General features: G+C 40.4%; 1 protein-coding gene across 3 annotated transcripts in view; it reads left to right on the forward strand.

Moving 5' to 3' along the window:
- Positions 1-22,009, forward strand: part of KLHL2 (kelch like family member 2) — a 138,737-nt gene that overhangs the window by 15,069 nt on the left and 101,659 nt on the right. For all 3 annotated transcript variants that reach the window (XM_043972572.1, XM_043972573.1, XM_043972570.1), the window contains exon 2: positions 2,818-2,943. In XM_043972572.1, the coding sequence (XP_043828507.1) occupies positions 2,818-2,943 (126 nt within the window). The remainder of the gene's footprint in view (positions 1-2,817; positions 2,944-22,009) is intronic.

Below are 22,009 nucleotides of genomic sequence, written 5' to 3' on the forward strand. Positions count from 1 at the left end.
ACCAGACTGCAAAAGGGGTCCATGATACAAAAAAGGCTAAAAATCCTTGCTCAGGTGCATTCTCTAATACCTTAATGACTCTGTGAGCTCATTGGGGTGTATACTCTTTCCCTTGGTCCAAATAGCCATAGATGGTCTACTCAATGGGAAAGAATCTTTCTTCACATTCTCTTGAAATTGAATGGATACCACTGGAGCTATCAACCTTTGCTAGCTTTTTCTCTGGTCATACATTTCTCGTTGACATATCTTATACCGTTTCTCTTATGTTATTCCTCACTTGTAATGGGTTCCAGCCTGCTCACACCCACAATACACTTCTCCATTGCCCTTTGGGTGACCTACTTCATTGACTCATATTTCATGATTGGCAGCCATGCAACATCATCAAAAGAATATTGATATTAAAAAGACGAGCCTTTGTTTCAGGGAGAAGCCTGTCTCCATACCCTTCCATAAATTTTCCCTAGGCTACCCACCCAACAGGCCAATGGCCCTCCTCTATGCGTTCTAAAATTATGTGGGTACCACTGAAGTCCTTGGGCTGCGCATCTGTTGTCATTGCTCATTCTCACTTCATGCCTACCTCATCTCCTTTCCTCCTGAAAATTAAAAACACCAAACAAAGTGAAACTAGAATATTGCCTAATTGTCTCCAAAAACAATTCCTCTTTATGCACCCTTAATATTTTAATTTTGAAATGGAGGGGAGGGAACTGGACATACCAGTGGAGAATATTATCTTCTGTAAGATGTAGTCATTTTTTATTTTCCTTCTTCTTATCCCTACCTCAGGCTGTGGGTTCATCACAGCTCTTTTGACTTTGTGTCCCTACTGAGGCCAACTTCATCACCTTTTTAAAGTCTCTTTAGGGGGCGGCTAGGTGGCGCAGTGGATAAAGCACTGGCCTTGGATTCAGGAGTACCTGAGTTCAAATCCGGCCTCAGACACTTACTAGCTGTGTGACCTTGGGCAAGTCACTTAACCCCCATTGCCCGCCAAAAAAAAAAAAAAGTCTCTTTAGCTTCAGAGAGTGTCACAATCCTATTGCCAAAAGGGAAAAATATCAGGAAATCATTAGTTGGTAAATCACTGGTCCCCACAGGACTACTACATCTTATTTGTAGGTTACCTCCTGGACACTGTCCATTTCACTGGGGAGGGACTCTCCACTGTCCAATGCCTGACAAACTTCAGCTGAATTTCTGTGCCAAAGCTGCTGTTGGTTAAGGGACCAGAGGAAGGGTAATTATTAGGGAGTAGAAGGGCCAAGAATGGTGTGGGAGATGGATGTGAGAACATTTAAAGGATGTATTTTCCCTGCCAAACTGGAGTGTGGAGAAGAATAGTCGAGGGGGGAAATAGAAGTCTAAACAGAATTTCATCCCTTGTTAGAGTATAAGCCTCTCCCTAGGGCAGGGATTGTCATATTTACTTGTGTTTGTATTCCCAGCGCTAAGCATAGTGATTGACACATGGTAAGCTTTTATTAAGTGCATTTTCATTAATTCATATTTGTTTTTTGGGGTTTGACTTGTCATCTTAATTTTTTTTACTGGTTGTTTGTTTTTTGTTTGTTTGTTTGTTTAGTGAGGCAGTTGGGGTTAAGTGACTTGCCCAGTGTCACACAGCTAGTAAGTGTTAAGTGTCTGAGGCCGGATTTGAACTCAGGTACTCCTGACTCCAGGGCCAGTGCTTTATCCACTGCGCCACCTAGCTGCCCCTACTGGTTTTTTTTTAATGATAGGAAGATACAGCTCCGTGTATATGTGTGTTTTGAATAACGTGAAATGTCTTGGATCATTTTAAATACAAAATTCAAGGATCCATTGAAGTGAAATATTTTGGGGGGAGATGTAGAATTGCTTCTAAAAAATGTCGTCTAAAGGACCCTGGAGGGGCATAGCAGAATCCAGATCAGATTTCTGGTTTGTAAAATTTGCTTAGAGCTTGATCCCATTCTTGGCTTAGTTGGAAATGCCGTCAGAGTATAGCAGAAGGAAGTCTGTTGAATCAGCCTCCTCATCAGTGAAATAGGTGTAATAAAGTCAGACTTGGTGGGTGACACAGTCCTGTAATCCTAGCAGCTAGAGAGATTGACACTGATGGATTGCTTGAGCTCTGGAGTTCCGGGCTGTAGCAGTGTATCTCGGATCAGATGTCCTCACTTAGTGTGGTACCATATGATGAGCCCCTGGGAGAAGGGGACCTCCAGACCGCATAAGGAGGGATCAGTTGGCCCAAATTGGAAATAGAATTCCCATTCCAGATCAAAGTTATCATACTAATCAGTGATGGAATTGTTTCTGTTAGTGACTGCTATACTTCCAGACTAGGTGAGATGGGGAGATCTAGCCTCAAAAAAACTTGAAAAAATCAAATCAAATGGATATACTGATAACTGTAGTAATCTTGTAATGTTGTTGTGAAGATCAAATGAAATTATGTACGGGAAATGTTTTGCAAACCTTAAAAACACACCATAGCTACTTTAAAATTTGTCTTAAAAGGAATTGATCTGTCACACAACCTTTTATACTAAACCAAATTGTATATGCTCATATCATAAATCATCGACTGTTTGGAGACAGTGTAATTTTGATTTATATTATTGGAGAAAGAGAGTGCCTATACAATAACCTTCTAAATTGTAACATTCCCTTAACTGTGAGGATAATGTAATTAGTGCTTCCCTTCCCCCTGGGTGGGTGAAGCATTTGGGTATCACCTTCTGCATGTAAAAGCTTGAGAAATGAGAGAGCCCCCTTCTCTTGATCATTGACTTTAGTTGGTTTTTGTTCTGTCTTTATTTTCAGGTACCCAAAGCAGAATCCCCAGAAGCCTCCGGATTCAAAAGATGATAATACAGAAAAACACTGCCCAGTGACAGTGAACCCTTGGCACATGAAGAAAGCTTTTAAAGTCATGAATGAATTAAGAAGGTATCATTCCATTAACATGCATGCATTCAGCTGTAGTCGGGTCTGCAGCTCTGTCTTTGCTTTTCACTTGTTTGCCATCCTTCTTGGTCTTGTTATAAGGAGAACATGGAGTAAACAGATTTCAAAAGAGAGGAATCTTGTTAAATTAAAGAGACAAAGACCATGGTATAGTGGGAAAAGTGCTGTTTTGAGACTCAGGAAAACCCTGGGTTTGAATTGCACCTGCTGGGAGACCCTCAGAATCCTTAATCCTCTCATCTGTAAAATGAGGCTGATGATAACCTGTAATACCCACTTCACAGAATTATCACAAGGATCAAGAGGATAATATATGCAATATATGGAAGTCAGTTATTATATGTAGTAATGACATCTGGTCAGTCTAAGAAGGGGGCTCTTAAGCTAAGGTGTGTGAATTTTTTCCCCTAATATAGTGATAATTATTTAAATATAATTAGTTTCTTTTATAATCCAATGTATTTTATTTTATGCAGATAAAAACATTAAGGATGGCTAGGTGGTTCAGTGAATAGAGTGCCAGGCCTGGAGTCAGGAAGACTCATCTTCCTGAGTTTAAATCTGGCCTCAGATACCTACTAGCTGTGTGACTCTGAGCAAGTCACTTCACCCTGTTTGTCTCAGTTCCTTATCTTTAAAATGAGCTGGAGAAGGAAATGGCAAACCATTCTAGTATCTCTGCCAAGACAACCCCAAATGGGGTCATGGAGAATCAGACATGATTGAAGTAACTGAACAGCCAACAACAATAAAAACATTATTCTAAGAAAGGTTCTGTAGACCTCACCAAGATGCCACAGGGGTCCATGACACAAAAAGGGTTAAGATCTCCTGGTCTAAGGACTTCTTTTTGTAATGTCAACTGAAACTCGTTGCCAAGAACATATAAAAATAACATTTTTGGTCTGGGAAGAACCCCAGAGAGTTCTTTCTCAGAGCTGTCTCACTGGTAAGGTGTCTCATATATTGATTGACAATAGAGAGAAGGATTATTTTAGCAGGATAATTAAACATAGTAAGCTTTGGGGATTAAAAGTACAGCGTGCTGCAGCTTCAAAGAAAAATCGAACTGGAAGATCATATTGTTGTAGTTTTTGAAAAAGGCTATTTTGTTCCTCCTCCGTTTTATATGCCCAGTGATGTCTGTCTAAAACAGGGTTTCTTAACCTTTATTTTTTTTTTTAACTCTTTGGTAGTTTGGTGAAGCCAGTGGACTTCCTCTCAGTCTGATGGTTTTAAATGCATAAAATGAAGTACAAAAGATGACAAAAGAAACCAATTATATTGAAATAGTTATCAGAAGAATGGTGACAAGTAACATTTATATTATGCTTTGAGGTTTGCAAAGCACTGTACGAATATTTCCTGCTTGCATCTTTAAAAGGCGTGATTCTGTATAAGATGAGTGCTAATCATTAGGTCTGGTTGGGTTCTTTTCCTTTTTAATCCTTTTGTAATGGGCAAAGTATTAGACTACTAAATAGAGTAACCATGACGAGTACTGAAAAGAAGTTTAAAAAAAAAAAAACAGGTACTGGCCCAGTGATTTCATTGGCATTGTTGTTTAATTGTTTTTCAGTCCACATGTGATTTTTTTTACTCCATTAGGGGCTTTTTGGGTAAAGATACTGGAATAGTTTGCTGTTTCTTTCTCCAGCTCATTTTACAGATGCAGAAACTGAGGCAAAAAAGAGTTAAGTGGCTTGCCCGGGGTCACACAGCTAGTAAGTATCTGAGGCCAGATTTGAGCCCAGAAAGATGAGTCTTCCTGACTCCAGGCCCGGCATTCTATCCACTGTGCCACCTAGCTGCTTCGTCATTGGTATAGGGAACTCCCTAATCAGGACACTCTTTCTACCAATGCATACCTTCTCCATAGGTAATAATCTTAGAGGGCTTTGAAGTCTAGAAGACCCAGATTTAAATCCTCCTTCTGACCTATACTGGCTGCATAACTGTAAGAGGCAGCTCCCTTAACAGGAGACTGTTGCCTACTAGGGTTACACAGTCAGTATAAGTCAGAAGGGGACTTGAACTCAGGTTGTTTTGGCTTCAAGGCTAGCTCTCTGACTATTCTATCACCATGCTGTGTTTTTAAAATTCTTGTCCTACCTGGAACTATTAATTGCTTTTCTTCTTTCCATTCCCCTTTTTCCTTTTCATCCTAAAAAGATTGAACTTAATAGAAGTGTAAGATTTTTTTTTTTTTTACTATTTCTGGAACATAGTGGAAAGGACACTGGACAGGAAGTCAGTAGCCCTGCTTTCTAATTTCAGTTCTGCTGTTGATTTGGTGGGTGACCTTTAAGTCTGTCCCCTTTCTTTTCCTTAGTCCCCACATTTGCAAAGTGAGGTGGCTCCTCCTGTAATGCTCCCATCTCACACTCACCTTCTATAACAGTTGATGGCTGGGAAGCCGTGACTCGGAGGGCATTCTTGGCTCACTCTCGTGTGGTCTGGGCAGGCTTATGTTCCCTGAGGTGTGTGACTCACGAAGTGGTAGGAGAGGTTCTTGCTTGCTCATCTGCGAGGCTTCTGAGGTTTCCTCTGTATGGAGCTGTGTCTTAGCTCCGTCTACCCCAGGAACACACCTCCCTGCCCCATTTCAGGCACCAAGGATAAAGATACTGAACAGTAGTACCCCTTGTCCTTTGGGTCAGTCACACTGACGTTTCATGAGCTTCTCGTTGCAAGTAAGGGATGCTGACTTCCCGAACAGAAACTGTGTGAATTACATCTCCCAGATTGCTGCTGATATGTCAGACCAGGGCCTCTCCAATAGGGCAGAAAGTGACAGTATTTTCAATTTTAGCTTACGATTATTGTTATAGAAAATAAATTAGTTTTAGACTGTTAGAACTAATGTCGTTTCATGGGGATCATAGATTTAGAACTGGAAGGGACCTTAGAGATGGAGTCAACCCCCCCCCATTTACAGATGAAAAAACTGAGGTACAGAAAGTTGAAATGACTTGTCACATAGCTAATAACAATAACAACAATAATACTAGTTAACATAATAACAACAACAGTAATAAAAGCAAACATTTATATAGGGCTTACTATGTGCCAGGAACTGTGCTAAATCAGTTATCTCATGATCCTCACAACAACCCTGGGAGATAGGTGCTATTATTATCACATTTTACAGGTGAAAAAACACAGCCAGTAAATGTCTGAAGCTGGATTTGAACTCAGGTCTTTCTTGACTCTTTACAAACTTCAGTCCACTCTGCCACACTCACAACATCAAAATTCATCAAAATCTTGGTGGCTCTGCGGTCTTTTCCCAATGTCTTCAAGACATTTCTCACCTTGTCCTACGTCATCTGTTTTGAGTGCTTCTCAAAACTAACGTGGAAATCTCTGAAATTTGCTATTTGTTGCACAGCTGAAACTCATTAGTTACTTCCTGCCCTTGCAACAACTTCCCCTAGTCAGGGTGGTGGTGGCTGAAAGTCATTTCCTGGCTTTTGTAAAGGGACAACTTCCCCTTCACTACTTACATGAACTCCTTTAGATTCTGGTCTCTGAGTGGGGGAGGGGAAGGAGGGAGGGGGAGGTGTTGCAGGAGGGGGTATGTTCTACACACCAGCTCCCTCATTTTCTTTATTTTTAAATTGTATTTTTTTCAATTAAAAAAAGCATTTATTTTTTGCCTCCCACATAACACCACCCCTGTCAGTGGGGAGAAAAATAGAAAAACAACACCCAGGAATAAATATACAGAGTCAAGCAAGACAAATACCCCCACTGGCTGTGTCCAAAAGTCCTTGTTTCTTTGTGCATCTTGGGGTCATCGTCACTTCTCTCTGGAGCCCATGCATTGGAGGTCATTGCACTGATTGATGGGAAGCCCTTCGGAGGGGCTTGTCTTTACAGTATTCTGATCAGTGTCTAAATGGGTCTGCTCATGTCCCTCTGCCTCAGTTCATCCAAGGCTCCCCAGGTTTTTCTGATGCCACTGCTTTTGTAATTCTTTTGCCAAAATAGGATTTCATTCTGTTTTGCTCCATGATTTGTTCAGCCATTCCAATTGACGGACATCCCCATAGCACTGACATCTTTCCCACTGCAAACGCTGCTGCTAGAAATTTTTTTGTACACGCCTGTGTCTCCTCCCCTCCCCTCGCCTCTCTCCATATATATGTACATACACAATTGGCATATAAATTTATATCTACATATACACACATAAAATGTATATATATAAACACATGTTTATGAGATGCATATATACACATATGAAGAATGTACACATACATAAATATATATAAGTGTATAAAATGTATGTATATACATATAAATCTATAGATATATGCTCTTACATAATACATACACAGGGCAGTTAGGAGGTGCAGTGGATAGAGTGCCAGACCTTGAGTCAGGAAGACTTCTCCACAATATAACATGAAGCTATTGCTTGTAAAAAGATAGTCCATCAGGAGAGATAACATTAGCACAGTGCCTGGCCCACAGTAGGCACTAAATATAAAGACATCCCCTTCCCCTTCCCTTAAATGCCAGAAGTGATGGCCCGCGGTTATGATGATTCATTCAGTTGAGCAAATATCAAGTCCCCACTATGTTCTTACTTCTGTATTAGGGACTAGGAGAATACAAACAGGCCTTGCCCATAAGGAAGAGAAGAGACAGATGAAAGCAAAGTAATTTGGGAAAAGTAAATGATTGGAACAGTGATTAATGCATAAGGAGGCAGATGATGGTTCAGTGGATTGAGTGCTGGACCTGGAGTCAGGAAGACCCCAGTTCAAATTCAGCCTCACACATGTACTGGCTGTGTGACCTTGAGCAAGTCACTTCACCTCTGTTTGCCTCAGTTTCCTCATCTGTAAAATAGAGAAAATAATAGCACCTACCTCCCAGGGTTGTTATTGAGGATCAGATGAGATAATAATTGTAAAGTGCTTGGCACATAGTAGGTAGATTCTTACAGGTTTATTCCTTTCCCCTTCCTTTCCCCCCTATAGAAGGGCATTTGGTCTGTAATAGTCAGAATAGGCTTCCTAGAGGATGTGGGACTCTAGCTGGGCCCTAAAAAGAATTATAGGATCACAGGCTCATAAATTTGGAGCTAAAAGGGACCTCGGACATCACTCCTCTTATTTGAAAGAGGTGAAGGGACTTGTCTGAAGTGCTATAGGTTGTAGGTCAAGGATTTGAGTCCAGCTAATCCGAGTCCAAATCTAGCTCTATACCTACCACTTCTTGGATTGGAAAGATGGAGGGGAAAGAGAAGGAAATTCCTGTGATGTGAAAGCAGGAAATGGGAAATCTTAGTCTGGAAAGAATGAGAAAATAGGTTTAGGTAGCACAGAGAAAGTGAGAAGTGGAGGATAAATATGATTAAGCTGTTAACATATAACCAGGTGAATGAAGGCCTTAAATGTCAAGATTAGAGTTTGGACATGTTTCTATAAGCAGTAGGGAGCCATCAATGGTTATTGAGCAGGGGAGTGAGATGATAAAGATGATTATTTAGTAGAATGTAAGCTTCTCGAAGTCAGAGAGAATTTCACTTTTGTATTTCTGTCTCCAGGGCCTAGCATAGTACTTGACAATTGACAGCCTGAAAACCAGGCACTGTCCTAGGTTCTGGGATTCCAAAACATTCATGAAATAGTTCCTGTTGTCAAGGAGCTCATGTAAATTCTTCCAAATATTAGGTGCTTGATAAAAGCTTGTTGGTTGGTAGTTTAGGAAGGAATGGAACCGACCGCAAGTCTGTGAGAGAACATGTAACTTAACGTGAGACTTGCCTAGCCTTGTTCAGGGAGTGATTATGTTCTTGGCTGGAGTTCAAATTTGTAAGCCACCGTGGGGATAAAATAATATGAATGACAATAATAATAGCTAGCATTTATATGGTGCCAAGGTTTGCAAAACAAAGCTCTTTCCAAATGCTATCGCTTGATCTTCCTAACAGCCTTATGAGATAGGTGCTATTATTCTATCTTTATTTCATAGAAATGGAGGCTGAGAGAGTTAAATCATTTGTCCAGGGTTATATGGCTGGTGTCTAGAGCAAAATTTGACCTGTCAGGTCTTCCTGACTCCAGATCTCTCACTCTGTCCACTATGTCACTTGTCAAATAAAACAGAACATAAGGCAAGACCCCTACTCGCAAAGAGCCCGCTGTACACAGAAAATTCAGCTTAAACTCTGCAGAACTTAATGGGACTGTGGGAGCTGAAATATGAAATGACTGAGGGAACAAAGGTTCAAGCTTCTGTGCATACTGATTTATTAAGCAACACAAGTCAATTACCCAACAAATTGGGGCTAGGCTCCTTCCTCAGCTTAGGGCTTGACCCCAAATGTGTGTGGGGGGGCATGACAGATTTTTATACATTCAGAACAATCAAATAAGGCCAATTAGTTAAAAGGAAACAATTAACCAGGATATACAACATTAGGTAATCTGATTTCTAATTGGAGGAAAGATGAAAAACTTTCCAAGTTGAGAGGAGGATGAATAAGTGCATTTATCTAAATTTAGAAAACGAGGTGTCCCGAGTGTCTGTATATAATCAAAGGAATATGGAAACAATAACTCATCGATCAATATGAAGCCAGTTTTTAGATAAGACATTTGAGTCACTTTTGAGATATATAATTGTGAAAAAACTCCTTGCTTCAGTCTTTGGATCTGACCAAGTTTCTGGTCAGCATAACTTGGGGTCCTTAGTTAAGGGTCTCTAAGCAGCAGATAGAGGTGGTCCAGCTTCCCAGCCATGCAGGGCTTGGTTCAAACAATGCACCAAAGTTCCCTCACAGTTCCCACAATTGAATAAAGTTTTGTTACAAGACAAAAAATGGCTTAGACCCATAATTAAATAGAAAGGGAACTCAGCTAGCTCCAGAATTGAGTCACAAGACGGAGTCAGTAGGGTTCACCCAATTCCCACCACCACTTCCTGCTCCGATCTCCTCAATTCCCTCGGTACCCAAACTATCAGATTTGCTTTGGCAATTATTATTGGGTAATGAACTGGAAGGTTGATGTCATGGTGTTCTTTAGGTCAGTGATGGAGGGGAGGACGTCCTGCTTTGGCCCTTCCTATTGTGTCTATCTGTGCTGGGGTTCACTGTGGCTGCATAAATAGCAGAAGCTTGTGTTTCCTGTGCACCCCGTCCCCTGCCCCTGCTTTGGTGGAAGTCATACATTGCGGCATGCAGGGATTACAGAATCGTTTTTCACTAAATGTCTCATCTTTAAAGCTTCCTTCTTGTTAGCAGTTTAAAAAAATGTTGGTGGAATATATTTTCATAATACTGGTCCCAACGATGAGAAGAATTTGATAATGAGTCGGTGCTTCAGCCACAGCACCTGGGGTAACCATAGCCAAGGCCCAGCTTTGTGTTATAACTGGGGGCAGAGAGAGTTTGGACAAATTGTTCACAAAGAATTCTAGCACTTGGTTATAACCGTTAGTTTCAGCCTCTCTTCCAGCCAACCTTATAAAAACTACTCACAAGTCACTACTGTTGACTAATGTGAATTTTACTACCCTGGAGAGCCTATAGACAGGTCAGCTGCATACAGATTGGATACTCAAGGCAGAAGTGAAGCCTTGGGATACTCATGGTCTTCATAGACTCTCTAATAGACTCCAGATCTAACAAGATTCCCCCAAATCAGACTATATTGGATCTCTTCCTTCATGTGGCAGATAGAGATGTAGGCAGGAGATCAGGAAGACCTGAGTTCCAATTCCACTTTCAGTACTTACTAGTTGTGTGATTGGGGTAAGTCACTTAATCTCTCCGAGCCTCAGTTTCCTGATCTGTAAAATGATTATAGGGCTGTTGTAGGAATCAAATGAGAATAATACATGTAAAGCACTTTACAAAAATTAAAGTGCTATATAATTGTTAGCTGTTATTACTATCTTCAGGATTTCCTAAGCTACAGCAGGGTTAGGGCAACAGAAGGAAAGGGGGGGGTGGAGTTTGTTTTTATTTGTTTTAAAAATGTTTTACCGGTGCCTTTTATCTTCCCATTAGTCATTTCTAGGTATATTCTACCTCCCCATCCTCTGCAAAATGAGCCCTTTGTCCTTCTTGGATATGTGTAGGTTTATTTATTTCAAAGGTTCATAGCTTTAGTGCTGGAAGGGAACTAAGTCTAACCCTCTTTTTTTGTTTGTTTTTGTTTTTGTTTTTTTTTAGTGAGTCAATTGGGGTTAAGTGACTTGCCCAGGGTCACACAGCTAGTAAGTGTTAAGTGTCTGAGGCCGGATTTGAACTCAGGTACTCCTGACTCCAGGGCCGGTGCTCTATCCACTGCGCCACCTAGCCGCCCCCTCTAACCCTCTTTTTTATAGACAAGGAAACAGGCCTAATGAAATTAAATAATTTGCCCAAGGTCATTCAAGTAGTAGGAAGCAGAGCTGATATTCCAAACCAAGCCCTCTGCCTCTAAAACAGTTGTTTCATCCATCATAGCATACTGTCTCACTCCTTAAGTATACTGGCCTGACAGTTTTATTATTATTATTAATAATGATAATAGCTAATATTTATATAGCCCTTACTGTATGCTAGGTACTTTGCTTTTCCCTTTATATTTATTAGCTCATTTGATTCTCACAACAACCCTGGGAAAGTAAGTGCTATTAATATCCCATTTTGCAGTTAAAGAAACTGAGGCAAACAGGGTTAAATGACTTGCCTGGGATCACACAGCTAATAAGTATCTGAGCTGGATTTGAACTCAGGTCTATCCTGACTCCAGGCCCAGCACCATATCCACTTCACCAGCTAACTGCCTCTAATTGTATTATTGAATTTCATGGGTCAAGACCTTTTGATTGAAAATTACTGCATCTGACTATCAGGTTCATTTAAAATTCCAATCCAGTCCTCAAAAGTCACAGCCTTCTCCCCTTACTTGTTCGTATTTGTTGTTGTTGTTTTGGGGGTGGGGCGGGGCAATGAGGGTTAAGTGACTTTCCCAGGGTCACACAGCTAGTAAGTGTCTGAGGCCACTTTTTTTTGTTTATTTGTTTTTGTTTTTTGCAGGGCAACAAGGGTTAAGTGACTTTCCCAGGGTCACACAGCTAGTAAGCGTCAAGTGTCTGAGGCCAGATTTGAAGTCTGGTCCTCCTGAATCCAGGGCTGGTGCTTTATCCACTGCACCACCTAGCTGCCCCCAATAAGCATTTATTAAGCACTTTAGAAATATCATCTCATTTGATGAGCTAGAGTAGAGTCTGACTTGGTATGGATACATGTTTTGTATACACAAGAAATGCAATTCAACAGAAATTTTCTATGCACCTGAGAAATGCATAGACAATATATACTCTTGAAGAGAGCACCGTTGATGTATTCCATAGTCATTTATTAGGTGCCTACTGTGTACCAGGCACTAAGTTAATCTCTGTTGATACAGAGACAGAAATGAAGCAACTAATTCCTCTTAGAGAAAAAAATTGGGTATGTGAAGACAAATAATGAATCCAAGTCCTTGCCTTCAAGGAGTTTACATTCGAATGGGAGGGTGTGAAATATATACAGAGAAGTAATTTCATTGATCAAAGTAATTAAAATAATTTCAAGTGGGAGCAAGCAAAAGGCAGCCATGAGGTAGTAGAGAGGGCACTGGATTTGGGGGCCTGGGCTTGAACTCTGGCCCTACCTTGACCCAGAACACATCATCTCACCAGGGAATTTCAGTGTTTAGAGGAGATGATTGCTGAGGTTTCTTGCCGTCCTTGACCTAGTAGAATGTAGCTTTTTCTTGGCTTTTTGGCTTCCCTATTTTGGAGTGAGTTCAAGTGATAAGCTTGAATCATACTTGTCCTCTCCCTTCAAGGCTTCATGTCACTGATTTAAGGTATCTAAGGGATATTGCAAAAGAGGCAATGCAGTGAGTTAACCTTGGAGTAGTAGGAAAGCCCTGGGATTCAGATCCTACTGATGTTTTTGTAACCCTGGCCCAAGTCTTAACTTCTCATTCACGCTGGCAACATTCAAAGGCTACAAGAGGCCCAGCCTGCATTGATAGAGGAAGTTTCCCCACTGGGAGTTCCCTATATTAATGAAATCACCAGTCCGGTCTTTGAAAAAACAGCAACCTGGGGGCAGCTAGGTGGTACAATGGATAAAGCACCGGCCCTGGATTCTGCAGGACCTGAGTTTAAATCTGGCCTCAAATGCTTGACACTTACTAGCTGTGTGACCCTGGGCAAGTCACTTAACCCTCATTGCCCCGCACAAAAAAAAAAAATTTAATTTAAAAAACCCCAGCAGCTCCCAACCCTGGAAATTGCAGTGACTGTGATTTTCTTTGTTGTTTGATCAAATGGCTGTTTTCATGGTAGGATGTTGTCATGTTCTTTTGTTTGTGTGTTTCACCACCCTCTGATACAAACTTCCTTGAAGGACTGAGCAGCTGGACTAAACCTGGGGATAAAGCGAAACTTCTCCAAAAAGCATAGCGAAACGTACCCTTCTAGCTTAACTATCTGCACGGCTGATCCTTGAGGCTGCTATGTTATACTGATGGCCAGTGTGGCAGAGGGGAAAGACTATAGGAGGTGGAGTCACAAACTCTGGGAGAGAATCCTGGTTCTGCCACTTCATAGCTTTCTGACTTTGGACCAATCCCTGACTTCACTTATCCATCTGCCTGCCTGCCTGCCTATCTATCTATCTATCTATCTATCTATCTATCTATCTATCTATCTATCTATCTGTCTGTCTGTCTGTCTGTCTGTCTGTCTGTCTGTCTGTCTATCTATCTATCTCTTCATTCATTTAGCTATCATTTAATTAATTTATTTATTCATTTAGCTGTCTGTGCATTCATTTAGTTATCTATCCATCCATTCATCTATTTAATTAATTCCCGTATTCATTTAGCTATCTATCCATTCATTTATTCATTTAATTATTCACTTATTTAACTATCTATTCATTTATTGAATCATTCACTTTTTCATTTAGCTATCTATTCATTCACTTATTTAAATATTCATCCACTTATCTATTTATTTATTTTTTAGGGCCTTAGTTTCCTCATGTGTTCAAAAAAGACAGTAATATTTGCCATCTCTATCACCTTTCTTTTGGGGGGAAATACCTTGCAAGCTGAGCTGTATACATTTGGTTTGTGTTATTATTTACTATTTCTTAACATTGAAAATGTATTCACTTATTCATCTTATTTTAGTATACGTACTGTTGAAGAGAGCACCGTTGATATATTCCGTAGTCATTTATTAAGTGCCCACTCTGTGCCAGGCACTGAGTTAAGCTCTGGTAATACAGAGACAGACAAGAAGCAGCTAATTTCTCTTAGAGAAAAAAGCCAAGCTGAGTGGCCTTTCCCTATTTCTTCTTTTTTCCCCCCCTTATTTGAGGTCATTAGGTAGTGTAGTAGTAGATAGAATGTTGGTCTTGGAGTCAAATTCAGCCTCAAGCCTGAGTACAAATCCAGCCTCAAACACTGGTCGATCCCAGGCAAGTCACTTAACCTCTGTTTGCCTCAGTTTCCCCCTCTGCAAAATGGGGATAATTATAGCACCTGCCTTGAAGGATTGTTGTGAAGATCAAATAATATGTGTAAGATGTTTTGCAAACCTGAAAGCATTATAAATGCTAGTTGTTATTATTATTATTATTAATCAATATAAAACCCCCCAGTTTTTCCAAACCCCTATTCTGGCTCCCCTCCCTCAGCATCTATGTTGCCATTGCTAATAGCATCTTCTCATAATTTAATGATCATTTCATTGGACATTAGTTACAGAGTTTTCTTGTAATCTATATTTTCTAATTTCTTTTAAAATGGTACCTTAATTTTTTTTTAGTGCTAGGGAGCACCATGGAGATTATTGACTCCAACCCTAGTTACTTCTCTCCCAGCCTCAGTTTCCTCCTCTGTAACTCAAGGGGGTAGGGTTAGATGACCTGAGCAAGCTTCTTTTTTTTTTTTTTGAGATTTCTAATCTAGTTTATTATGTAGTATGTACTTTTTTTTTTTTAGTGAGGCAATTGGGGTTAAGTGACTTGCCCAGGGTCACACAGCTAGTAAGTATTAAGTGTCTGAGGCCAGATTTGAACTCAGGTACTCCTGACTCCAGGGCCAGTGCTCTATCCACTGCGCCACCTAGCTGCCCCTAGTATGTACTTTTTAAATAAAAGTATTTTATTATTTTCCAGTTACATGTAGAGATAGCTTTCAGCATTTGTTTACATAAGATTTCCAATTTCAAATTTTTCTCCCTCCCTCCTTCCCCTCCTTCCCCCCACCTCCAGACAGCAGGCAACTGAGCAAGCTTCTTATCAGAGTGCTTGAGACATCACCCAGTGAGTTACTAGCCCCGCTCTGTTGCTCTTTTGCCTGTTCCCTATGATGTCTTTTCTCTTTTTATCACCAGTATTTAGCATATTTCTTAGCACCTGATAAACAATAAGTGCTTTTCCATTCATTCCTTATAATTCATGTCTTCTCCCCTAATTACATCTTGCGGTGGTAACAGCACTCACTCTGGAGTCCTTGGTCTCAGGTTCGAATCCCACTTCTGGGGATTATTACCTGTGTGCCCTTGCATAAGTAATTTAATTTCTTTGGGCCTCCATTTCCTCCTTTGTAAAATATGAGGGGTTTGGACCAGATGGTCTCTGGGATTCCTTCCAGATGTGATTCCATGATTCTCTCATTCCTTCAGTTTCTTCTCTCAGTTTTGCCCTTATTCTCCTGCCTCTCCGCAATCCAGGCTGTCACCTGATACTTAATAAGATAACACGATTTCTCTGGCATCTCATCGTGGCTGTGTCTTGGCACCCTTAACTTGTCATCCCAGAATTCTGAATTCATTCAGGTCTTGTCTGAACAGAAGGACACAGTCTTTGTCCTTTGTCTTTTGAACTTGGCATCTTGTGAGAGCACCTAGGTATGCTGAGGTGGCTGGTTTTCTTTCATGACTCTTAAAGGATGCCACAAATTAAATTACTCTTTCCTTCTTGAAAAATCTTTGCATGTTTGCCTTCAATGAATACAGATGCTGACAGTCTGCCCTTCCAAACCGATTATAGTGGGAACTCTTAGAAGTGGCTTTCCCTCAGTGTATGAGAGCTGGGTAAGTACCACGGGTTTGCAGGGAAGTAATTAACATCACCATATCAGGAAGAGAGGTGGCTGTGAGTGTCATTCTCCAGTTCATTATTCTTTGTGGCTACCAGTAACCTAGACAGAGACTTTTCTGGATTGGCTACTGAATGATGCTGCCGATCATATTTGCTCTAAATAAAACACTGTTAAAAATAAACAACCAGGAAGACAAGGTGGTCTCTTTTGGTTTCCTTCCACAGAAAGTACATTCAGATTATTGTTAAGTTTGTAGCTTTCTAAAATAGCATTTTTTTTCCAGTTACATATAAAAACAATTTTTAACATCCATTAAAAAATTTTTGAGTTCCAAATTCCCTTCCTTCTTTCTTTCTTCCTTTTTCTTTTCTTTTTTCTTTTTCTTGCGGGACAGTGAGGGTTAAGTGACTTGCCCAGGGTCACACAACTAGTAAGTGTCAAGTGTCTGAGGTTAGATTTGAACTCAGGTCCTCCTGAATCTAGGGCTGGTGCTTTATCCACTGTGCCACCTAGCTGCCCCCTCTTCTTCTTCTTCCTCCTGCTCCTCCTGCTTCTCCTCCTCCTCCTCCTCCTCCTTCTTCTTCTTCTTCTTCTTCTTCTTCTTCTTCTTCTTCACAACTGAGATAGATACTCAAATGCATCTGTGATTCATCACTTTCTAGTGATGGAGATTGCAACCTGTACATACTTGCCATTCCTACGTGACTCTCGTCCGTCTTCTCCCAGAAATTCTCTCCAGGAAGTCCAGCTTTCTTTTAATACCACGAGGAGACCAGTGGAATGCTCAGGCTATCTCCTGGCTGTCCCTTTTTCTCTCTCACTACGGGACCAGCCCATGTATATATCTTGAGGATGTACAGGCTAAAACAAAGGTGTCATACACTGATCATGGACCATATGCGACCCAAACCTGATTAAAATGTAATTGGTAAATAAGTAACAAATAAAAACACAGTGGAACGTGGATAATGTTAATACATGGTTTTCTAAGTCAATATGCACAGGGATCTTTATGTGTAGTGTAGTGGCCTCCCTTTTCTATTTGAGTTTGACACACCTGGGATAAAGGATCATAAGATATTAAAACTGAAAGGGAACTTTAGAGATCATGGTTCATGGGGTCATAGATTGAGAGCCAGAAGGGACCTGAGAGGTCATTGAGTTCAACCCTCTTCCTTTAGAGATGAGGGAACTGAGCCCTGGAGAGATGCAGGGGGGAAATCCAACAGGTAGTAAGTAAATCCCAGAGCTGGAATCTGGAACCTGGTGGTCTGATTTGAAATCTGGCGAGATGTCAGAGCCGGAGGTCCAGTGGATAGAAGCTGGGATTGAGGAGAACTAAACTAAGGTCCTGTGATTCCACATCCCATGCTCCAGCCATTACACCATGGGGTTCTTGGTTGTACACCAACTTTTTCAGCTACAGCTGCATGTAGAGATAGTAATCAGCATCTCTTTAAGGAGCCTACTTCAGTGGATGCTTGATCTCATCAGTTCCCTCTTTTGGTTTAAGTCTAGAGTCCTCTCTGCTGTACCACATTGACTGTCATTATTTTGGCATTAAAAAACACAAGGGAGGGGGCAGCTAGGTGGTGCAGTGGATAGAGCACCGGCCCTGGAGTCAGGAGTCCCTGAGTTCAAATCCGGCCTCAGACACTTAACACTTACTAGCCGTGTGACCCTGGGCAAGTCACTTAACCCCTATTGCCTCACTAAAAAAAACCAAACAAACAAACAAACAAACAAACAAAAAACACACAAGGGAATCCCTATATTATTTAAACAAAAAATACTCCAGGGCTGGCGCTCTATCCACCTAGCTGCCCCCAAAATACAATATTTTTAAAGCATGTTTTTATTTTCTCACTTTAATAATCATTGTGCATGTTATATCTTCTTGCTCATGTGAGAAAGAATGCAAGTTCCTTGAGATCAGGAACTGTCTTTTCTCTTTTGTTTGTATCCCAGCATTCAGTACAGTTCCTGGCATGTAGTAAGCATTTAATAAATACTTGGTTTTTTCCTCCTTCCTTCCTTCCTTCCTTCCTTCCTTCCTTCCTTCCTTCCTTCCTTCCTTCCTTCCTTCCTTCCTTCCTTCCTTCCTTCCTTCCTTCCTCCCTTCCTCCCTTCCTCCTTCCTTCCCTCCTTCTTTCTGTGCTCTCTTCCTTTTTGTTGTTCTTCAGGTGTTGTAGTTGTGTCCAACTCTTTATGACCTCATTTGGGGTTTTTGTGACAAAGATGCTGGAGTGGTTTGCCATTTCCTTCTCCAGCTCATTTTACAGGTGAGAAAACTGAGGCAAATAGGGTGAAGTGACTTGCCCAGGGTCACACATGTCAGTAAGTGTATGAGGCCAGATGTAAACTCAGAAAGATAAGTCTTCCTGACTTCAGACCTAGCACTCTACCACCTAGGTGCCCTCCAATCCTATCCAAGCCTTTCCTAATTTCTTCATAGAGGATCAATACAATGTGTTGGTACTATTCTCGGGGCTTAAGTAGCAGAACAATGGACTTGGTCAGGAAGACCTGAGTTAAAATTCAGCTTCAGACACTAGCTGTGTGGCCCTGGACAAGTGACTTTGAAAAAAAAAAACAACTCACCAAAAGACCTCTGTTTGCTTTAGTTTCCTTATCTGTAAAAATGGTTAGTAGCATCTACCTCCCAGGGATGTTATAAAACTTATATTAGATAGTTATAAAACCCTTTTTCAGACCTTGGAGTGCCATATAAATACTAGTTATTTTTGTATGGTGAAATATTTTCCCTTTTAAATGTATATTCAGAGGCAGTTCATTTTTTTTTTTCCAAATTAAGCTTTCCCTTATCTTTTTTCAGAGAAAGGGAGTTCTTCATCTTGTTTTATTCTTTTTTGCCTCAAGTCTGATCTAATTACCATAACATTTAGAAACCATAGGTGTTATTGTGGTTGCTTCCTTATGTTTAATTTTAAAAGTACAGAGTTTTTCTGTTGGCAACACAGTATCACCTCCGCTAACTAAAATCCCCGGAAAATGAGTCATTCTATTTAGGTAAATTTTCTAAGAGAAGATTTAAGTATTGCAAATGCCCAAACTTTAAGGAAAAAAAAACAACAACAGAAAACCAATCCACTACCATTTTAGATTAAAATCTTAACAAAAAATAACAATATTTTTCTACATTCTTAAAAAGATTTTGAACATAATTTAAATTTTCTCATGTTTACTTGGGAATGAATGCTCATTTTTGTTCTCTGCATTAATGAGAGAGTCCTTTATATCCTTTTTAGTTTTGTTTGTTTTATCACTTGCATGTCAAGACAGTCAGCAGGTACTTTTGGGGTCATGGTTCCCCTCCCACCCCCCTAATTGTTCTCTCTGTCCCCTCTACCACCTTTCCTGTTGGTTGCACCTTCTTTCCTTACCTCCAAGTTCTTATGGACTGAGGAACCAGATAATCTACAGGCATTTATTAAGCTCCTGTTATGGTCCAGGCCTCTCTGCTAGTACTGGGGATGCAAGAAGAGAGAATAAAATAATTCTTATTTGTATTCTAATGGAAGAAACAGTGAGTGTGTATATGTGTGCATGTGTGTGTGTATGTGTATAAATATATACACATACATATACATTTATATGTATATCTATACACATCCACACACAGGCTATATACATATATAGATAGTATGTGCCATGTAGACATAATATATAATATATATATAACTCATACATGTGACATATATACACACACAAACAGATTTACACATATACACATATCTAGATAGCATACACGATGTATATATAAACACATCTATACATTTATACATATAAACACACATATAGATAGTACATGTGATAAATCTATTTACACATAACTATATCCTACACATATAGATAGCATATGGATATATGTATATATACATAAACATAAATTTATATAGAATAAATATAAAAATGAATAACTATAAAATGCCTAAATGTACTTGACTATAAGGTAGTTTGGCAGGGAGAGGGGGCACTAGCATTTGGAAGGATCGGGAATGACTTCATGTAGAACATGGTGTTTGAGCTGATTCTTAAAGAAAGAAGTAGGCCATGAGACAGAGGTAAGGTAGAAAAGAGTGCATTCCAGGCATGTGGGATCGCCAGTGCAATGATATAGAGGTGGGAAATGGGGTTTTGCGGGTGAAGAACAGAAGGGTTGGCTCCTAGAGTGTGGGAGATGGAATAAGCTCCAGCTGGAAAAGATATGTTGGGACCACTGGAGTTTACATTTGATTCTAAAGGCAATGTAGAGTTGAGTAGATTGAGTAGGAGAGTGATATGATCAGATCTGTGCTTTAAAAAAAAATGATATGGGGGCAGCTAGGTGGCGCAGTGGATAAAGCACTGGCCCTGGATTCAGGAGGACCTGAGTTCAAATCCAGCCTCAGACACTTGACACTTACTAGCTGTGTGACCCTGGACAAGTCACTTAACCCTCATTGCCCTGCTTAAAAAAAATTGATATGTAGAATGGACTAGAGCAGGGCTTCTTAAACTTTTCCCACTTGCGACTCCTTTTCACCTGAGAAATGTTTACATGACCCTGGGTATATAGGTATATAAAATAGGTATACATAAACTTTTACTGTTGCCAAATTTTTCATGAGCCCCTCCATTCAGTTACCTGACCCATATGGGGTGATGACCTAGAATTTAAGAAGCTAGGGACTAGAGCAGTAAGAGACTTCAGGTAGGAGACTAATTAGGAAGCTGTTGCAGTAAAATAGTAAGAGCTAATGAGGGTCTAAACTAAGGTAAGAGCTATATGAGTAAAATAGAGTTGGGTGCTGGAAATGCTATGGAGGGAGAAATAGTAAGATTTAACAACTGATTAGATATTTGGGGTGATGGAAAGCAAGGAGCTGGGAGTGGATACTTGGGTTACAAATGTGAAAGACTAGGAGAAAGACAATGCCTTTGTCGGAAATATGGAAGTTTGGGAAAGGATATGCTTTGGAGTGGGGTAGGGGAGAAGATAATGAGTTCTACTTTAAATGTATTGAGTTTGAGATGTCTCCAGAGCATCCAATTTGAAATGTCTAATAGGCAATTGGTGCTCTGGGAGTAGATGGGATGGGTATAAATAGCTCTATCACCTGCATAGAGATGATCGTTAAACCCATGGGAGCTGATGAGGCTACTGAGAGAAAATGTAGAGGCAGAGTGAAGGAGGCCTAGGGCAGAATCATAGGAAACATGACCCATATTAGGGTGATAATTTGGGTGATAACTGATGAGTGATCACAAAGGTGGGAGAACTAGGTGGGCGTGATGTCACAAAAACCTAGAGGGGAAAGAGTAAATAGGAGAAGAAGGTGGTAACTATGTCAGATAGGCTGAACAGGATATGGACTGATAAAGGACCAGGAGATTTGATCATTAAGTGATCCCTGGTAACTCGGAGAGAGAAGATTCACTTGAGTGATGAGGATGAAAAGGGTTTGGAGAGGTTCTAGATTGAATGGACCCAATGAATAGAATCAGCTTTTTTTTTAGGAGTTTGGTAAGAAAGGCATGAGAGATATCAGATCATAGCTTGAGAAGATGGTAGGATGCAATAAAAGTTTTGTTGCTTTTTTCCTAAGGATGGGGGAGGCTTGAATAATGCTTGAAGTCAGTAGGGGAAGAACCAATAGTGAGGGACAGGTTGAAAATTTGAAGAGGCATGGGAACTTAATGAGGCATTCTATAGGAAAAGATGGGGGTGGGGGGGAATAGAATCAAATGTACATGTAGACAGGATGGTTGGCCTTCACAAGGAGAATTGTATATTTTTAAAAATAAGTAAAAGCATGGGGCAGCTAGGTGGCACAGTAGATAAAAGCACCAGCTCTGGATTCAGGAGTACCTGAGTTCAAATCTGGCCTCAAACACTTGACATTTACTAGCTGTGTGACCCTGGG

This window comes from Dromiciops gliroides, chromosome 6, assembly GCF_019393635.1.
Source record: "Dromiciops gliroides isolate mDroGli1 chromosome 6, mDroGli1.pri, whole genome shotgun sequence".
In the NCBI taxonomy this organism is placed as follows: domain Eukaryota; kingdom Metazoa; phylum Chordata; class Mammalia; order Microbiotheria; family Microbiotheriidae; genus Dromiciops; species Dromiciops gliroides.